The sequence below is a fragment of the Staurois parvus genome, unplaced genomic scaffold (assembly GCF_062004578.1).
Source record: "Staurois parvus isolate SC_StPar_1 unplaced genomic scaffold, SC_StPar_1.0 ptg000704l, whole genome shotgun sequence".
NCBI classification, from domain to species: Eukaryota; Metazoa; Chordata; class Amphibia; order Anura; family Ranidae; genus Staurois; species Staurois parvus.
The window spans coordinates 4,971,388-4,989,005 of record NW_028318500.1 but is presented as its reverse complement, the minus strand read 5'-3'; the positions used below and the strand labels follow the sequence as shown (position 1 = coordinate 4,989,005).

General features: G+C 44.5%; 1 protein-coding gene across 2 annotated transcripts in view; it reads left to right on the top strand.

Annotated features, from left to right (window-relative positions):
• Positions 1-17,618, top strand: part of UPB1 (beta-ureidopropionase 1) — a 41,699-nt gene that overhangs the window by 23,814 nt on the left and 267 nt on the right. The window contains exons 6-10 of one of the 2 annotated variants that reach the window (XM_089653227.1): positions 761-930; positions 1,795-1,876; positions 3,532-3,574; positions 3,845-3,999; positions 6,825-6,911. In XM_089653227.1, the coding sequence (XP_089509353.1) occupies positions 761-930; positions 1,795-1,876; positions 3,532-3,574; positions 3,845-3,999; positions 6,825-6,908 (534 nt within the window). In that variant the 3' untranslated portion in view covers positions 6,909-6,911. Of the gene's footprint in view, positions 1-760; positions 931-1,794; positions 1,877-3,531; positions 3,575-3,844; positions 4,000-6,824; positions 7,068-17,618 lie in introns of those variants that run through there. The other variant, XM_089653226.1, reaches the window with a different exon arrangement.

Sequence of the window (17,618 nt, the reverse complement as noted above, 5' to 3'; positions counted from 1 at the left end):
AGGTGTGACACATTGGGTATCTATTTACTCAGTGTAATATCATCTTTTATTTTTTACCAAACAATTTGGTATTATATTGTGTTTATATGCATTCAAATTCATCAATGTGTTTTTTTTCCAACAAAATTTTGCTTTAAAAACCACTGCTCAAATACCGTGTGACATAAAAAATTGCAACACCCACCATTTTTATTCTGTATGGCCTCTGCTTAAAAAATATATAATGTTTGGGGGTTATAAGTAATTTTCTAGCAAAAAAATATATTTTTAAATGTAAACAAAAAGTGTCGGAATTGGCCTGGTCCCAAAGTGGCAGGGGCTACTTTGGACCAATAGAAGGGAAACTTATAACACAACGATCTTGTAGTTCTATGTCTTATAAAAAGAACACTTAGAGGCCCAGGTTTAGGTGGTTTGGGCATTTGTATGAATTTGTTCTGAGACACAAGGACAAACATTGTTTTAACCCTTCTATACTCTGTTAAAAAAGAACAATTGACAGAAACAAAAAGCCAGGAGTGCAGCGCAGTCACATGCCCTGGGACTCATGTGACCAGCCTTTCCTTCAACATAGAGAAATTGCTTACACAACTCGGGCTCCGCATCATGGGCTGCAATATGTGACTGGGCTGTAAAATGCAAGACAGCATTTTAGAGTAACAGCAGCAGAGTAACGTTGCGGTGTGTAGCAGCTAGCCATCTGCTATAAATACCCCATATGTTTTCTTGGAGAACCAAATCTCTTACTTATTTGTTCCAGTCCACTTATTACATGGAGGGCAATACAGGACATCGAGTGTTCCAGACTGCATTTGGAAGGATTGCTGTGAATATCTGCTATGGAAGACACCATCCATTAAACTGGCTCATGTACGGCATTAATGGAGCAGAAATTATTTTCAACCCTTCAGCCACTATTGGGGAACTAAGGTAATGAAATGGGATGATCGACAACAAAAAAAGAAAAAGAAAATGTATAAATGTGTGTATATCATCCAATGCCAGTAGTTTGACTACCTACATTTGGCTTATCAGCCTCTTGCAATCCATTGTACAGTAGAGCTCAGAGACAGGGAGCAGGAGAAGAAGCCAGACAGGAGTGTTGCAGTGCAATTAACTTGCTGATAGCAAAGAGACAGTGGAGTGACAGAGTGATGAGCTCATCAGTCTGCTGCTTCTTCTTTCACTGTTCAGTCACAGCAAGACATGGGAGGAGACCTGTAAGCATAAATGAAATGGAATGGTAGCAGAGAAAAGTCAGTTCCAGTCCCCTACTAGAAAGAACTGTACTGTGGGGCAGAGCTGTGTAAATCTCAGAACAGAATGAAGAGAAATGCAATTCCTTTGGCAGGTGAAAAGGTGATACTGTATGTACTCCATTTGTGTACGTCCAGCGTTAATGACAAGAAGCATGCCAGGACATTCTTTTTAAGAGGAAATGTAATTAGAGCATTAGGTCCTAATCAACATTTACTGGGCAAATTTGATACATCTGTGTAAAAATTATTTTCCAAACCATTTTAATTAAAAAAAAAAAACCTCACAATCTGTTTGAGCATTGGTTAAGCAGAGCTGAAGGGGAGAAAGTTTGGACACATTTGAATAAAAAAACATGTTTTTTTGCTATCTAAAATTGTGGTTTAAATTTCTAAATATAACCTGTTGACAATTTTCACAAGGTATCTAAGCTAATATGATAATATGCAATTGTGTACAATGTTATACATCTCTACATTCCACAGCAAGTATCAGGTTTTGTGAACAGAACACTGGATATTTTCATTTCCTTTTTAGTGAGTCATTGTGGCCAATAGAGGCAAGGAATGCTGCCATTGCCAATCACTGCTTCACCTGTGCCATCAACCGTGTGGGAACTGTAAGTGTGAAATTTCATCCACTTGTCTTCAAAAAATATACACCGCTCCAAAAAATTAAAGGAACACTTTGAAAACACATCAGATCTCAATGTGGAAAAATATCACGCTGGATATCTATACTGATATGGACTGGGTAATGTGGTAGGAACATATGGATGCCCCATCGTTTGCTGGAAATGAAAATGATCAACCTACAGAGGACTCAATTCAAAGACACCCTGAACATCACAGTGAAAAAAATGATGCAGCAGGCTAGTCCATTTTGCTGAAATTTAATTGCAGCAACTCAAAATGGTAGTTTGTATGGCCCCCACGTGCTTGTATGCATGCCTGACAACGTCGGGGCATGCTCCTAATGGAAAACAGATAGTGTCCTGGGGTATTTCCTCCAAGATCTGGACCAGGGCATCACTGAGCTCCTGGACAGTCTAAGGTGCAACCTGGCGGCATCATATAGACCGAAAGATGATATCTCAGATGTGTTCTGTTGGATTTAGGTCAAGCGAGCGTGGGGGCCATTCAATGGTATCAATTCCTTCATCCTCCAGGAACTGTCTGCATACTCTCCCCACATGAGGCACCAGGAGGAACCCAGGACCCACTGCACCAGCGTAGGGTCTGACAGTGGGTCCAAAGAGGTCCTATAGAGGTCTGTGTGTCTCTCCATGGATATGCCACCCTATACCATCACTGATCCACCACCAAAACTGTCATGCTGAACGATGTTACAGGCAGCATAATGTTCTCCACAGCTTTTCTAGACCCTTTCATGTCTGTCCCATGTGCTCAGGGTAAACTTGCCCTCATCTTTGAAAAGCACAGGGTGCCAGTGGGGGACCTGCCAATCGAGCTCTATGGTGCCGGGCAGTGAACATAGGGCTCACTAGAGGATGTCAGTCCCTCAGGCCACCCTCATGAATTCTGTTTCTGATCGTTTGGTCACATCTGTGGCCTGCTGGAGGTCATTTTGTAGGGCTCTGGCAATGCTCTTCCTGTTCCTCCTTGCACAAAAGAGCAGATACCGGTTCTTCTGATGGATTAAGGACCTTCTATGCCCCTGTCCAGTTCTCCTAGAGAAACTGCTTGTCTCCTGGAATCTGCTCCATGCTCTTGAGACTGCGCTGGGAAACACAGCTAACCTTCTGGCAATGGTATGTATTGATGTGCCATCCTTTAGGAGTTGGACTGCTTGTGCAAACTCTGTAGGGTCCAGGTATCATCTCATGCTACCAGTGGTGACACTGACCCTAGAAAAAACTAGTGTCACCATTAGAACAGTGTCACCATTAGAAAAAACTAGTGGTGACACTGCAAAACTAGTGAAAGAAAAGATGAGTAGGGAAAAAAATGTCAGTGGCCTCCAACTGTAAAACCATTCCTGTTTTGGGGGTCATCTCATTTTTGCCCATTTAGTGCACCTGTTGTTAAGTTCATTAACACCAAAGCAGCTGAAACTGAATAACAACCCCCTCTGCTACTTAACTGACCAGGGGAGTGTAATTGACTTGATGCTATACTCTGATTAAAAAGTGTTCCTTTAATTTTTTGAGCAGTGTATTATTTTGGTTCTGTTTTTGTGATTACTTCAGCTGCTGTAACAAAATAATCCCATTTAATGTGCCTTTGGTAAATTACCCTGTCTATCTATTTTTAGGAGCATTTTGAAAATGAGTTCACATCCGGAGATGGCAAGAAAGGTAATAAAATATACTTGTATACATTTGCAATGGATTTATTGAAATGTTTATAAAGAGTATAAAAATATAACCACAAATCCTGCATCAGCATCTCCTGACTATCAACAAGTTCAAATTCCCATAATGCCACACTAATAAAACCACAAATAATTATATATATTTTTTTCTAAATTTTAGTCTGTATCCTGATTTTTCTAAAGTAATAATCCTTGTCAGCGTCTGTCACTGTTGCAGTCACATTGAATGTATGTCTTTTTATCTTTTTTACAGCCCATCATGACTTTGGGCATTTCTATGGATCTAGTTATGTTTCAGCTCCAGATGGGAGCCGAACTCCTGGCCTAAGTAGAGTTAGTGATGGACTTTTGATTGCGGAGATGGACCTTAATCTGTGCCGCCAAACCTGTGACAAATGGAATTTCAAGGTGGGTGTCATCATAGTTCACAAACAATGACCAACACATTTGTTCATACAGATACAACCTCACTTTTATTGTAATTCTAAGCAAAAATGATCCAGCAGAGCTTACAAAGCATAAACAACACATTTATGGCCCTTGGGTGCCTTCCCTTCTGATCAGCTGGGGAACTGTCTGATCACCTGCTGATTGGAGCAGAGTGAAGCAGATGACAGGTCTATGTCCACTCACACGGCAGAGAAGACACGGACAGACCATGCTAGGTGGACCCTTTACACCTAGATACCTCCAATCCTGTCCACCCAAATGGAAGAGAACGCAGTCCTCCTCCATTTTTTTTTAGCGGCCTGATTGGACCTGGAGGTAGGCAGACATTAACAGACACATGTCCATTTACACCCGCCAATCCATAGGACTGCATGGACCTTCCTATCTGGTCCTCCTGAAAAACTGACAGGTGGACCTGATTGGATGGCCTTTACCTTTATTTCTTTGTATGAACATTATTATAATTATAATACAGGATTTATATAGCGCCAACAGTTGGCGCAGTGCTTTACTTATGCTGTATAAGCCTCTGCTGGTTTGTTTTACAATGAATTACAAAAAAAAGTTTTATCTGTTTGAGTGCATGTGCTAACCAGACCAACCTGGAGATAGGTGGTCCACGGCTAACGGTGAGTGCACATCCATGTGGGCACCGATTGAGCACAGAGGAGCACCTGTCATTTTTTGCACGAAATTCACCAATTAGTACTCAACACCTGGGCATTTTATTTTTCCGTATTGGGACGGAATGTTACAATTATTCATTTAGCATATGTGAAGCAATATTACTCATGTATTGTCAAATTTAATGCACTGAATTTATGCACGGTCCACATGGTATTTTGTCAATCATGGTGTATACAAGCACTAGGGGTATCAGAAGTGAAGGGTGAGCAGGAAAGGATGACTACGTTCACATACAAAAGGAGGCATTTGTAGTCACCTTAGAACAAATGTAGAACAGGAATTTTGAGGACAGCAGGAAATGCAGGTTGCATTTGAGCGATGAAATGAAGGAAGACAGAGAAGATGCATTTTTACTTGCCAACAGGTTAGTTTAGGTTTAGATCATTCCATGTTCTTTGTTTTAAAGACCTGCTTCACACAGGCAATTAGGGGCATACACCAGATTCCAGAGGCAAGAATCAGCAGATTCTTGTGGCTGGGGAAACAGGTGTACGCAAACAGTGGCAGCCACTGAGCCTGTACAAAGCAATGACAGGCTGAGAAAAGCTGGTACTGTTCGCATGTATCTGAACATGGAGAGGGTACCTGCAGTTAGAGACAGATGTCTAACCGTGGATACAGTGGAAATCATCCATCCCTAGCCACTGGTAATCACTACATGTGTGTTTACCTGCAGCCAGCCATGGCTGCTGTCAGCTTGCCATTGATTCATATGGACAGAGCAGCTGTAGCCAGTGGCGTCCCATGTCAGGTGCGGGGGTCCATCCTGCGGGGATCATCGGCATGCAACCTATATGGGGTGACACCGGACCTGCTCCAAGAAAAAGTAAGTTGTAAAGAAAGCCGACGATCCCCGCAGGATGCATCAGATCTGCGGATTGAGCATAATGTATCAGAGTCCGATCCATTATGCTCAATCCGCAGATCCGATCCATTCTGCAGGGATCGTCGGAGGGGGTGTCACCAAGTGTTACTGCACTGGGTGACACCAACTCTAGGGACGCCTCTGGCTGTAGCTAAGCGTAAACATCTGTGATTTCTGGCTGCAAGAATCTGATTCTTTCTGCCAGAATACGCAAACCAACCCTAATTACCCATGTGACGGAGGCCTAATGCCTTTTGCATTATTTTTGCTACAATTGCACTTGGTTGTTGTTTGCATCCTGATATTTAGGAAGTTGGAATTCTGATTTTTGAACACTGACATTGATAAAGCATTCATGAGTTCTCCACCACTGTTGGTTTGATTGTTAATGATTTTACAAATCATATACAGTGGGGCAAAAAATACAGCATGGGGGTGGCAACATCATGCTTTGGGGCTGTTTCTCCGCAAAGGGACCAGGACGACTGATCCTTGTACAGGACAGAATGAATGGGGCCATGTATCGTGAGATTTTGAGTGCAAACCTCCTTCCATCAGTAAGGGCATTGAAGATGAAACGTGGCTGGGTCTACCAACATGACAATGATCCCAAACATACCGCCCGGGCAATGAAGGAGTGGCTTCGTAAGAAGCATTTCAAGGTCCTGGAGTGGCCTAGCCAGTCTCCAGATCTCAACCCCATAGAAAACCTTTGGAGGGAGTTGAAAGTCCGTGTTGCCCAGCGACAGCCCCAAAACATCACTGCTCTAGAGGAGATCTGCATGGAGGAATGGGCCAACATACCAGCAACAGTGTGTGCCAACCTTGTGAAGACTTACAGGAAACGTTTGACCTCTGTCATTGCCAACAAAGGATATATAACAAAGTATTGAGATGAACTTTTCATATTGACCAAATACTTATTTTCCACCATAATTTGCAAATAAATTCTTTCCAGATCAGCCAATGTGATTGTCTGGATTTTCTTTCTCATTTTGTCTCTCATAGTTGAGGTCTACCTATGATGCCAATTACAGGCCTCTCTCATCTTTTTAAGTGGGAGAACTTGCACAATTGGTGGCTGACTAAATACTTTTTTGCCCCACTGTGTATATATATATATATATATATATATATATATATATATATATATATATTTTTTATTTTTTTTTATCTGACAGTACTACAGGTACCAGACTAAGTCATACATATATTATATTTGTACCCACAGATGACTGGACGCTATGAAATGTATGCTGAAGAGCTAGCGCGAGCTGTCAGACCAGATTTCCAACCTGACATTGTGAGAGAATAAAAGGTACTAAATTGTACTGAAAACAAAACACACAAGTGACATCCTGTGTGCACTGCCTTCTGTGCTATCAATATGGTATACATGTACTTACATAAAACTGTAAAATAATTTCTATACCTTTTTACCTAATGAATAATAAACACATTAAAAAAAAAAGTATACCTTTTTGTAAAACGGTTCTATTTATGTATGTAAAAATGAAATACAGTTTGTTCACACTAGCAGTTGAATGGTGGTAAAACTCAGATTAGCCACACTTTTACTGCCAAGCCACCCCCCAGCGCTTCCTCTTTAGCTGCAGAGCCAGTAGCCATGGGTGTGCACATGCTGCGGCCACGTTGCTTTACTTTGTGGCAGGAATTATACCTCCTGTTGCTTTGCAAACTCCCTAATACCACGTGCATTATGTGCTAGTGTGGGGTCCAAGCAGGCAATACAACGCCTCCACACTGCCCTTCAAAAGCTTTCTGAAGAATGATCTGAATGTGGAATGCTCTTCAGAGATCAAAGCTAATGTGAACGAGCCCTGAGAGCTGTGAAACAGCCCTTGCCATCTCTCTGATAAGGGATCTACGGTGAATCACTTTTCAGAATGCGTATGACAGGCGTGTCCCACATTGTCTTTTTTTAACCCTGTAATTCCACATCACCACTCTGCATCCACCTGCATTGCATGAGGTTGCAGGGTGTTTGCAGTGTGGATCCATTCCATCGAATGGGTTGCTTTGGCATCTGCACTGCTTGTTTATCGTGTTGTAAAGTGCCATTTTGAGAATTGGTTAGCAGTGACCGCCCTCCATCTCCTTCTTGACAGATTTACTGTAAACTTTTTTTTTTACCATTTCCCCTAAAAGTTAACCTAAGTTTGTGTTTCCATAATTCCCAATTATTCAATGAACCAAAAGAGAATTAAAATGGTAAAGAGATTTTTTTGTGATACCTCCTCTTCTATACATGAAAAAAATTACAAATAAAGAAATGTAAAGGATTTTTGGAACCACCTTAATTAGATGACTATTTTTGCTTTTGCCACTCAGAAGCAGGGGTGGACTGACAACTCATGGGGCCCCTGGGCAATAGGGGATTGTGGGGCCCCTGTATCCTTGCCCAAACTCAAAAAAGCTTATGAAAAAGGTACCAGAGGCATCTCATGGGGCCCCCTACTGACCCCAGGCCCTCGGGCAGTGCCCGAGTTTCCAAATGGTCAGTCCGCCCCTGTTCAGAAGAGACATATGAAGGGTATTCTTGGCCATATCTAGGTATATGCCGTCTTGCCTGGAAGCAGTGATTTAGAAGGAATTTCATTTGTTGAGGGGGATTAATGTTCCCTGTTAGTTTTGTACAGGAACACAAACACTAGATACAATCATTTCCTATCAAATGTATGTGGCCCCTTTTGGAAGTTTTCATGAGAGCTGTATATACATACATAATGCAGGCTTATTGATATATTGCCTGTCTAGTCTTTATAGGGTTACATAGTCTTGTCCTTTTATGCACTGTATGTACTACCAAGATGTGTCTAGTGGTATGTGGTCTGTGTGTCTAGCGGTACAAATCGAGCCGGAGTACAGGAAGAGGGGGCACACCAGGGGATGGCATGCTGCAAGACTGGACCCTGTCTCACTTCAGAAGAGCAAAATGTATTTAAAAAAATCAATATAGAGATGTTCTGAACATATCACCCTCTGTAAGTAGTACTTTCTCATCCCTGACTCATCAGGACAGCATCTCAGAAAATAGCTCTCTCCCCATCTTGGCTGAGCTCCTCTAGGGCCACTGGGTGATGATTTTTGTTCTGCAATGAAATGGCACAGTGCAATGAGGATACAGCAAACCATAACAACCAGGAATCATTTTCCTGAGTTACGCCTCATGCACACGGGGCATTTTTGCAGCCACTTTTAGGGGTTTCAGGCATTTTTTTTTTTTTTTACTGCTTCCAAATGGCCCTCCATGTTATCCTATGCCACCGTGCATGGCCACCATGCACACAGACTTTTAGAAGATTTTAGTAGCAGTAGCGTTTAGCAGCAGGAAAAAAACCCAGGGCCAGTGCGTCCAGGAGCAGCAGCGTTTTAACAAATGCTTGACGCGTGTAAACACAGCTAAACGTGTCAAAACACATGTTAACACTAGCGCTTGCATGTTAATTCATTTACTTGACCAAAATAATTTATCCTGCCCACTGAAATGCATTAACGCCCAAGCGCTTGATGCTTGTAAACGTGCCTAAATGCTTTTAAAAGCATTAGACAAGCGTCAGGTGTTTTTTTTCTGCCAAAACACTGCTGCCAAGAGGAGCATTTTTATCCACCTCCCGCCCGCCATATAGTAATATGACGGACGCAAGGCGGTTCTCTCGTTCTGGGAGGACGTCATATGACATCCTCCCATTCTCACAGTGCATGTGCGGCTCCGGGAGCGCGCGACGATCGGCAGTGCGCTGTGTCCCTTGGACACAGCGGATCACCGATCCACGGAAAGAGCCGAAGATGTCGGCTGGGTCATGTGATCAACTGTGTCCAATCACAGCTGATGACATGTAAACAGGGAAATGCCACATTTCTCTCCTCACGAGCTGTCGCGCTGACAGCTCGTGAGGAGAGGAGAGGAGAGCCAGTAATCGGCATTCCTCGGAGGGGACATGTACACTGATCATCAGTGCTCTGATGATCAGTGTGCCCTGATGATCTGTGTAGCTCCAGCAGCGCCACCTGTCAGTGTCCATCAGTGCCAGCTCTATGCTCATCCATGCCACCTGCCAGTGCCCATCAGTGCCACATATCAGTACCCATCTGAGCTGCCTTTCAGTGTCACCCATCAGTGCCACCTATCAATGCCAGTCAGTGCCACCTATCATTGCTGCCAATCAGTGCCAGTCAGTGCCGCCTATCAGTGTGCATCTGTGCCGCCTATCAGTGCCTGTCAGTGCTGCCTATCAGTGCCGCCTATCAGTGCCAGTTAGTGCTGCCTATCAGTGCCCATCAGTGATGCCTGTCAATGCCCATCAGTGCCACCTACCAGTGCCTCCTCATCAGTGTCCATCAGTGCAGCCTATCAGTGCAGCCTCATTAGCGCACATCAGAGAAGGAGAAAAATCACTTATTTACAAAATTGTATAACAAAAACTAAGAAAAAACGATTTTTTTTTTAGATTTTCAGTGGTTTTTTGTTTAAGAAAATCTAAAAAAACCCAGAGGTGATTAAATACCACCAAAATAAACCTCTATCTGTCACAAAAAAATGATAAAAATTTCATATGGGTACAGTGTTGCATGACCACGCAATTGTCATTCAAAGTGCAACAGTGCTGAAAGCTGGAAATTGGCCTGGGCAGGAAGGGGGTATAAGTGCCCTGTAGGCTAGTGGTTCAAATGTCCTGTGTGCATGAGGCCCCAAACTGAAATCTGGTTACTAAGGGTTATCAACTTTTGCACAACCTTGTTGCCATGTGTTTTTTTTTTTTTTTTTTTCCATCAGTGAGCCTGTATTCACACCAGAGTAGAGTGTTCTTGCATGTGTATTGTGTATCAAGCTTCAGGCATTTGTATCTTGGGCTGGGCGAGGGGAGGAGAGGATTTACTTAGGCATGAAAACGCACGTAATGTGCATTTACAGCAGCTCCCATAAAAGTTTATAAGACCAAAAGCACCTGAATATCCTCAAAAAAATCTCATGTACTTTGAGTGTAGGCTGTCTGACAGTACAAGGGTGAACAGGGACAATTATAAAGAATGGTATAAAAGGTATCTTAGCCAGAGCTCCAGGGTGATAATTAAGAAAAAAAAAAGCCAGGAATTGGGCTTTCAGGGTTTGAAAGCAATACATGTTTTCAGGGTAATGCCTCATGTACATGGACAGTGAGGCATAAAAAATGCTGGGTGCAAAATCCTGACAATTTCCAGCTTCCGGGGACCTGTAGGTATTAAGTACAGCCTCCCATACAATGAACGGCTATATGCAGCCTTACACTTGTAAATGCTTGTTTGAATCTGTGTTTATGTGCGCATGCAGTGCATTGCCTGGATTTATATCATATGCTTGTGTATAGGTGACTGCTGATGCAAACAAGCAAAGGCATTTACAAGACAACAGCTATGTACAGCCATTCATTTAAATGGCAGGCTGTACGTGGCTCTTCAAGCGTGGGAAAATGCCCAGCATTTTTTATTCTGCTCACCGTCTGTGTGCATGAGGCATAATGGTGTAGAAGTGAAGTACCTGCACTGTACATAAGGCTTGCAAGTACCTGTGTTACTCAAAAAATGGATCCCTTTTGGATTCTAGTCCCCAGTTAGACAAGAGGAATTTTACATGACCCCTGCAGTGTGAGAAGTATCTCTGTGGGGTGTATAATTACTGCAAAATAAGGAATGTTTGTAAAAGGGGTGGATAAATGGAGTGAGAAATGTCTCTGGAGGTGATGCTGACACAGCACTGTGGGGAATGTCCCTGGAGGTGGTGTGGACACAGCACAGTGGGAGCGGTCTCTGGAGGTGGTGTGGACACAGCACAGTGGGAGCGGTCTCTGGAGGTGGTGTGGACACAGCACAGTGGGGAATGTCCCTAGAGTTGGTGTGGACACAGCACAGTAGAAGGAGTCTCTGGAGGTAGTGTGGACACAGCATGGTGGGGAATGTCCCTGGAGTTGGTGTGGACACAGCACAGTGGAAGTGGTCTCTGGAGGTAGTGTGGACACAGCACAGTGGGGAATGTCCCTACAGGTTGTGTGGACACAGCACAGTAGGAGGGGTCTCTGGAGGTGGTGTGGACATAGCATGGTGGGGAATGTCCCTGGAGGTGGTGTGGATGCAGCATAGTGGTAGGGGTCCCTGGAGGTGGTATGGGCACAGTAGGAGGGGTCTCCGGAGGTGGCGTGTACACAGCACAGTGGGAGCGGTCCCTGGAGGTGGTGTGGAAACAGCACAGTGGGGAATGTCCCTGGAGGTGGTGTGGACACAACTCATTGGGAGCGGTCCCTGGAGGTGGTGTGGACACAGCACAGTGGGAGGTGTCCCTGGAGGTGGTGTGGACACAGCACAGTGGGAGGTGTCCCTGGAGGTGGTGTGGACACAGCACAGTGAGAGGTGTCCCTGGAGGTGGTGTTGACACAATACAATGGGAGGGGTCCCTGGAGGTGGTGTGGATGCAGCACGGTGGGGAATGTCCCTGGAGGTGGTGTGGACGCAGCATAGTGGGAGGGGTCCCTGGAGGTGGTGTGGATGCAGCATAGTGGGAGGGGTCCCTGGAGGTGGTGTGAACACAGCACAGTGAGAGGTGTCCCTGGAGGTGGTGTTGACACAATACAATGGGAGGGGTCCCTGGAGGTGGTGTGGATGCAGCACGGTGGGGAATGTCCCTGGAGGTGGTGTGGACGCAGCATAGTGGGAGGGGTCCCTGGAGGTGGTGTGAACACAGCACAGTGGGAGGGGTCCCTGGAGGTGGTGTGGAAACAGCACAGTGGGGAATGTCCCTGGAGGTGGTGGCGACGCAGCACGGTGGGAAATGTCCCTGGAGGTGGTGCAGACACAGCACAGTGAGATGTCCCTGAAGGTGGTGCGGGCACAACACAGTGGGAGGGGTCCCTGGAGGTGGTGTCCCCACAGCACAGTGATAGGGGTCCCTGAAGGTGGTGCGGGCACAACAGTGGGAGGGGTCCCTGGATGTGGTGTCCCCACAACACAGTGGGAGGGGTCCCTGGAGGTGGTGTGGACACAACACGGTGGGAGGGGTCCCTGGAGGTGGTGTGGACACAACACGGTGGGAGGGGTCCCTGGAGGTGGTGTGGACACAACACGGTGGGAGGGGTCCCTGGACTTGGTGTGGACACAACACGGTGGGAGGGGTCCCTGGACTTGGTGTGGACACAACACAGTGGGAGGGATCCCTGGAGGTGTTGTGGACACAGCACAGTGAGAGTGGTCCCTGGAGGTGGTGTGGCTACAACACAGTGGGAGGGTGTGTGGACACAATACAGTGGGAGGGGTCTCTGGAGGAGGTGTGGATACAGCACAGTGGGAGGGGTCTTTGGAGGCAGTGTGGACACAACACAGTGGGAGGGGTCCCTGGAGGTGGTGTGGACACAACACAGTGGGAGGTGTCTCAGGTGGGCTGTAGACACAGCAGAGTGAGGAATCTCTGTGGAGGTGGTGTGGACACAGCACTTTCATTTTTAATGCATTGGATATGTTGGCAGAGCAAGTGTTTAAAGAACCAAATATAAAAGGCATTTCTTTTAATAAGCAAAAAAAATCATAGCTGTGAAACACATACTCACACAGCAAAATAATAGATACATTAAAAAAAAATCAGGATGTGTATACTAGATACAGCCAATGCAAACTGTAGGGTGTGTAGAGTCAGAGCCTCAAAAGAAGACCCACCTATATTCTGCCATAAGGACAAGTCTCAGAGGAGGGAGTGAACCTATTCTCTCCTTTATAGAAGTCAGTGTTTTGGGAGGCTTCAGCCTCACTTTGAAAAAGGTTTGCACTAATGCTGGATAAATACTCATGTAGCTCAAATCCAAGGGTTGATTTGTGAAAGCTACAGCAAGTCACAGACTAAGGTTTCTCCTTTGTTTTTGCCAGTTGACCTCAATGTTTATCTATGAAGAAGTGTTTCAAAGGAGACAATGGATCCAGCAGCTTTATACAGCAGCTGAACAGCATGCATGATAAGAGTAATAATAATTTTAGATAAACTCTGAAAAAGCTTGAGTAGCAAATTAAAGCCATGTGAAAATATTAAGGTTGCTGCATGGAAACTTGCCTTTTGAATCTTTTATACAGCAAAAATATCAATAAATGTAATGTGAAAAAGTATGTACACCCTTCAAAAAAGCTGACATTGCCCCTTTAGCAGATCTTCTTTTAGGCATTTTGTATTTGTTATTTCCTTTGCAAAATAATTTTGGGGTTCTTTGGGGCATCTACCCCAGTGCACTATTGTGTTCTGACAGCAGGGACTCCTACCCTTAACAGTATACCCAGATCAGCACCAAAAATAGTTTTTATAACCTGAGAAGTTCATATTTGAAGGTGGTATCTGTATACATTGGCAAAAGGAAAGGTTTGTCTTATACTTTCATACTCGAAGTGTTATATTGCAGTTAAAAGGAATCCTGTACCAAGATAAATACAGGTGAAACTCAAAAAAATAGAATATTGTGCAAAAGTTAATTTATTTCAGTAATGCAACTTAAAAGGTGAAACTAATATATGAGATAGACCCATTACATGCAAAGCAAGATAGTTCAAGCCGTGATTTGTCATAATTGTGATGATTATGGTTTACAGCTCATGAAAACCCCAAATCCACAATCTCAGAAAATTAGAATATTACATGCAATCAATAAAACAAGGATTGTACATAGAACAATATCGGACCTCTGAAAAGTATAAGCATGCATATGTACTCAGTACTTGGTTTGGGCCCCTTTTACAGCAATTACTGCCTCAATGCGGCGTGGCATGGAAGCTATCAGCCTGTGGTACTGCTGAGGTGTTATGGAAGACCAGGATGCTTCAATAGCGGCCTTCAGCTCTTCTGCATTGTTCAGTCTCATGTCTTTCATCTTTCTCTTGGCAGTGCCCCATAGATTCTCTATGGGGTTCAGGTCAGGCGAGTTTGCTGGCCAATCAAGCACAGTAATTCCACAGTCATTGAACCAGGTTTTGGTGCTTTTGGCAGTGTGGGCAGGTGCCAAGTCCTGCTGGAAAATGAAGTCAGCATCCCCATAAAGCTCGTCTGCGGAAGGAAGCATGAAGTGCTCCAAAATCTCCTGGTAGACGGCTGCGTTGACCCTGGACTTAATGAAGCACAGTGGACCAACACCAGCAGATGATATGACTCCCCAAATCAACACAGACTGTGGAAACTTCACACTGGACTTCAAGCATCTTGCAATGTGTGCCTCTCCATTCTTCCTCCATACTCTGGGTCCTTGGTCTCCAAATGAGATGCAAAAGTTGCTCTCATCACAAAAGGGGACTTTGGACCACTGAGCAACAGACCAGGTGTTTTTCTTTATCCCAGGTAAGACACTTCTGACATTGTTTGTTGTTCAGGAGCGGCTTGACAGGAGGAATACGACATTTGAAGCCCATGTCCAGGATCCGTCTGTTTGTGGTGGCTCTTGATGCACTGACTCCAGCCTCAGTCCACTCCTTGTGAAAGTCCCCAACACTTTTGAATGGCTTTTTCCTGACAATCCTCTCCAGGCTGCGGTCATCCCTGCTGCTTGTGCACCATTTTCTTCCATACTTTTCCCTTCCACATAACTTTCTATTAATGTGCTTTGATACAGCACTTTGGGAACATTTAACTTCTTTTGCAATTACCTTTTGAGGCTTTCCCTCCTTATGGAGGGTGTCAATGATGGTTTTCTGCACAACTGTCAGGTCAGCAGTCTTTCCTGCATTGTGATTCCTACTGAACCAGACTGAGAGACCATTTAAAATCTCAAGAACCCTTTGCAGGTGTTATGGCTTAATTAACTGATTAGAGTGGGACACTTTGAGCCTAGAATCTTGCACCTTTTCACAATATTCTAATTTTCTGAGATTGTGGATTTGGGGTTTTCATGAGCTGTAAGCCATAATCATCACAATTATGACAAATCACGGCTTGAACTATCTTTATTTGCATGTAATGAGTCTATCTCATATATTAGTTTCACCTTTTAAGTTGCATTACTGAAATAAATGAACTTCTGCATATTCTAATTTGAGTTTCTCCTGTATGTAGGATGCAATCACTGACCTCCTGAAAATGCTAGCTAGCTGGCAGGCTCTGGCTTCAATAAATTAAGCCACCGAACAGTAAAGTCAGAACTCACTCACTGCTCACGAGGTTGCAAATAATTTCAAAAACAAGATTGATGCAATTTGTTGGGGCATTAACACTGCACAGACATCCATCCCATTTAGCATACCTTATACTAAACCTCCCTCAACACTTTCCTCTTTTGACCTTGCTCCTACCGAAGAGGTCACTAAGCTTTTCTCAGAAGCCCGCCTCACTACCTGCCCCCTGGATCCTGTCCCCTCACAACTACTACGGTCACCCTCTTCTTCCATCCTATGCGCCTTCACTCACATCTTCAATCTTTCCCTCTCTACTGGTGCCTTCCCCTCCCCTCTAAAGCATGCGCACATCACTCCCATATTTAAAAAGCTCTCCCTTGACCCCACCAACCTGAACAACTTAAGACCCCTCTCCCTGCTGCCATTTACCTCTAAACTCCTAGAACGCTTAGTCTACAATTGCCTGAGCTCCCACCTCACCGACAACAACCTTCTTGACCCTTTACAGTCTGGCTTTCGCTCACTACACTCCACTGAAACTGCCCTACTAAAACTCACCAATGATCTACTAACAGCTAAAACCAATAGCCACTACTCCGTACTCTTACTACTTGACCTCTCTGCGGCTTTTGATACAGTTGACCATCCCCTCCTCAAAAAACTCCATTCTCTTGGCCTCAGAGACTCTGCTCTCTCCTGGTTCTCCTCCTACCTATCTCAGTGCTCCTTCAGCATTACCTATAACGCTGCCTCCTCCTCTTCACTCCCTCTTTCTGTAGGGGTCCCTCAAGGTTCTGTCCTTGGACCCCTTCTCTTCTCAATCTACACCTCCTCCCTTGGTCACTTAATAAAACTCCCATGGCTTTAAGTACCATCTCTATGCTGATGACACACAAATCTATCTTTCTACTTCTCACCTCACCCCTTCAGTCTCCTCTCGCATTACTAACCTACTAAGTGACATATCGGCATGGATGTCACTCCAGTTCCTCAAACTCAATCTTTCCAAAATGGAGCTCTTAGTATTCCCTCCAGCCCGTGCCCCCTCCCCTGACTTCTCCATTAAGATTAATAACAGAATCATCAGTCCCTCCCCTCATGCCAGGGTAATAGGAGTAATCCTAGACTCCCATCTGTCCTTTCACCCCCAAATCCAATCACTGTGCAAATCTTGTAGACTTCACCTCCGTAAAATCTCTAAGATACGCCTGTTCCTAACCACGGAAAATACTAAGCAACTTATTCACTCCCTCGTTATATCTCACCTTGACTATTGCAACTCCCTCCTCATTGGCCTACCAAATCGCAGACTATCCCCTCTTCAGTCTATCATGAATGCTGCTGCCAGACTTATCCACCTTACTAACCGTTCTGTATCTGCCACCCCTCTCTGCCAATCCCTCCACTGGCTTCCCATTGCCCAACGGATACAATTCAAAACATTAACAATAATGTATAAAGCCATTTATAACTCTGCCCCAAATTACATCAACGATCTTGTCTCTAAATATCACCCAAACCGTACTCTCTGCTCCTCGCAAGACCTCCTGCTCTCTAGCTGCCTTGTCTCCTCCTCCCATGCTCGTCTCCAGGACTTTTCCAGAGCTTCCCCCATCCTCTGGAACTCTCTAATCCAATTTATCAGACTATTGCCTATTCTGCTCGCTTTTAGGCGATCTCTGAAAACCTATCTCTTCAGGGAAGCCTATCCTGCCCTCAGCTAATAATGAAATCTTCTACTCTTCCTACAAGTCCATCCCCCACAGTTACTACCTTTTGTACCACTAGCCCCTCCCTCCAAGATTGTAAGCTCCAAGGAGCAGGGCCCTCCTTTCCCTCTTGTATTGAACTGTATCGTTGCTGTATTGTCTCCCGTTATATTGTAAAGCGCTGAGCAAAC